Below are 2,402 nucleotides of genomic sequence, written 5' to 3'. Positions count from 1 at the left end.
AAGACGATCCCTACATAAGGCCCCATTCACACTGCGCGATTAGGATATCGCGCAAATGGTTGCATTGAGCAAGCTGGAATCGCGGCAAAATCCACTCCAAAAAGGGTCCTGCTGTAGCGACGCACGACCCGGGACCCTTTGCCCCATTGGGATTGCATTGGAGCACGATATCGCGGGAATTACCACGCGATAAATCGCTCAATGTGAACGGGGTCTAAGACTGCCAGAGGCGCAGAGAACACGGAAGCGGCGCAGAGAACACGGGAGGCGGCGCAGAGAACACGGGAGGCGGCGCAGAGAACACGGGAGGCGGCGCAGAGAACACGGGAGGCGGCGCAGAGAACACGGAGGAAAATCTCAGCTCCAGGTGAGCCAACACCGACATAGATGGCCGCGTAAGACTCACCCGGCTTGGTAGACTTGGTGGCGATGGTGTGCTCCTTCGTCTCCTTCATGGCGATCTTCTTGCCCTCGATCTGGTCGTATACGGTGGACAGGTATTCCTCCGGCAGGTCTTTGCTGTCATTAATCCCACAATTCATCTTTATATATTGTTCCTTCGTCATCTTATTCTTCACCTGGCAAGATCCCCCATACCATACGGCACAGGCTTCGTATACTCCCCCCAATACCATACGGCACAGGCTTCGTATACTCCCCCCCATACCATACGGCACAGGCTTCGTATACTCCCCCCCATACCATACGGCACAGGCTTCGTATACCTCCCCGTGTACGGGGTGTGTGCCCGGGGAGACGGCGCTACCATCCAAATCTGGAAAGAAAGCCGGCACACCAACAAAGCCAAGCAAGTTAATTGGACTCCAATATCAGGAAAAACCACCAAACCGGCGTGTCAGAGAGCACCGGTCACCATCATAAAGGGGCCACTGCACCCCCCAGACGTGGCTGTATTTCCCGATATGGGACTCCGGTAAACTTTTGGGATTTGCCGGCTTTCTGTACAGCGGTCACATGATCTGACGGAAGCGAATGACCCGGACATAGGGTGTAATACCGCACCTGAGGGTTGTGCAGGTCTGTGGTCAGCATGATGATGGAGTAGGCCAGGACGTAGGCGGTGTCGGCGCTGGCAAACAACGTCTGTCTGGAAGAGAGAGTCCTGTAAATCTATGAGCACAATGCATCTCATAAGGGGCAGAGAGCGGTAACCCATAGCAACGAGCCACCATTCCGCCTTCCAGGGGTTACTACACACCATCAGGACCAACGCAATGTCCCGGTCTAGAGGGAAGTCCCTTCTATGACAGGTCCTCTTTCATCTGCTATCTGTACATCAGCTGGAGGGCAACCGATCACATTAAAGTGGAACCCCGGACAGCAATGTGATCACATATATGGATTGTTCATGTGTTTCCATGCCGTCACCCACTCACCGAGGAAACCCAACCTGAATCCTGCTCACCAGGGCACTCCCTGCGCCTCGCCACTCGCCACCAGGGCACTCCCTGCGCCTCGCCACCCGACACCAGGGCACTCCCTGCGCCTCGCCACCCCCGACACCAGGGCACTCCCGATATCAGTGACTCTTCCTGCGCCTGGGCACTCATAATATAAGTGCACTTCTTGTACCCAGGCACTCCTGCTGTGTGGCTTCATGGCTCTATATCTGCAGTGGGAGATCATCTATGGCACTGCTGCCTCCGACAGGTTCGGTGATGTCACTGCTGTGCTGCTCACTGTTCTCCTTGCAGGAGAGGAGGCCGGACCTGAGGACCTGCACTGCAAGGACCTCCCTGCTGCTACCGCCTCAGGCTAAAAAGGGGACCGGCGCTTAGCTTCTGGCCGGGGGCGGAGTCAGCCTCAGTATGGGTCCTCCTGTGGGCGGGTCATATGCTAAATATTCACCCATTCAAGAGGAGGAAAAGTCATGTGACCCGGAGAACAATCCTAGCAGTCAGGAATAGGAGATACTTACAAAGTCCAGCCGGTCCTCCTGGTGGAATAACTGCGCAATGTCCTGCGGCATACTTCCCAGCATTCCCTGCTCCTGCAGATACTGGATCCCTCTTTTCGGCTTCCGATTAAACCTACGCAGGGAAGATAACCCTTATTAATGGAATGCGACCAGCCCAATATACAATGTTATCTACCCAAAGCGAAAGGAAAATACAAAATGAACATGCTGCATGCGATCCCATTCTGGGGAAGCTCTAGTGATAGATTACATGCAGCATGTTCATTCTGTGTGCGTTTTTATTTCACATTGCTAATGGATTCACACAACATTCACACACTTTGCCAATTCAACCTCTTTGGGCTTAACCGCTCTCTGTAGACTGAAATCTCTTAATCCAGCCCTGCCCCCTCTTCTCCCAGCACTATAGGCACCCTCCTTCCTCCCAGTGTCTTACTACAGCAACCCACCCCTCCTCTCCCAG

General features: G+C 54.1%; 1 protein-coding gene across 1 annotated transcript in view; it reads right to left on the bottom strand.

Moving 5' to 3' along the window:
• Positions 1-1,918: 1,918 nt before the first annotated feature.
• LOC108801085 (brefeldin A-inhibited guanine nucleotide-exchange protein 1-like) overlaps positions 1,919-2,402 on the bottom strand; it is a 9,873-nt gene continuing 9,389 nt past the window's right edge. The window contains exon 12 of the mRNA XM_018573032.1: positions 1,919-2,051. Within this exon, the coding sequence (XP_018428534.1) occupies positions 1,919-2,051 (133 nt within the window). The remainder of the gene's footprint in view (positions 2,052-2,402) is intronic.

The sequence above is a fragment of the Nanorana parkeri genome, unplaced genomic scaffold (genome assembly GCF_000935625.1).
Source record: "Nanorana parkeri isolate BGI_ZX_2015 unplaced genomic scaffold, ASM93562v1 scaffold2213, whole genome shotgun sequence".
Taxonomy (NCBI): Eukaryota; Metazoa; Chordata; class Amphibia; order Anura; family Dicroglossidae; genus Nanorana; species Nanorana parkeri.
The sequence above is the reverse complement of the archived record's forward strand: the minus strand, read 5'-3'. Positions and strand labels throughout refer to the sequence as shown.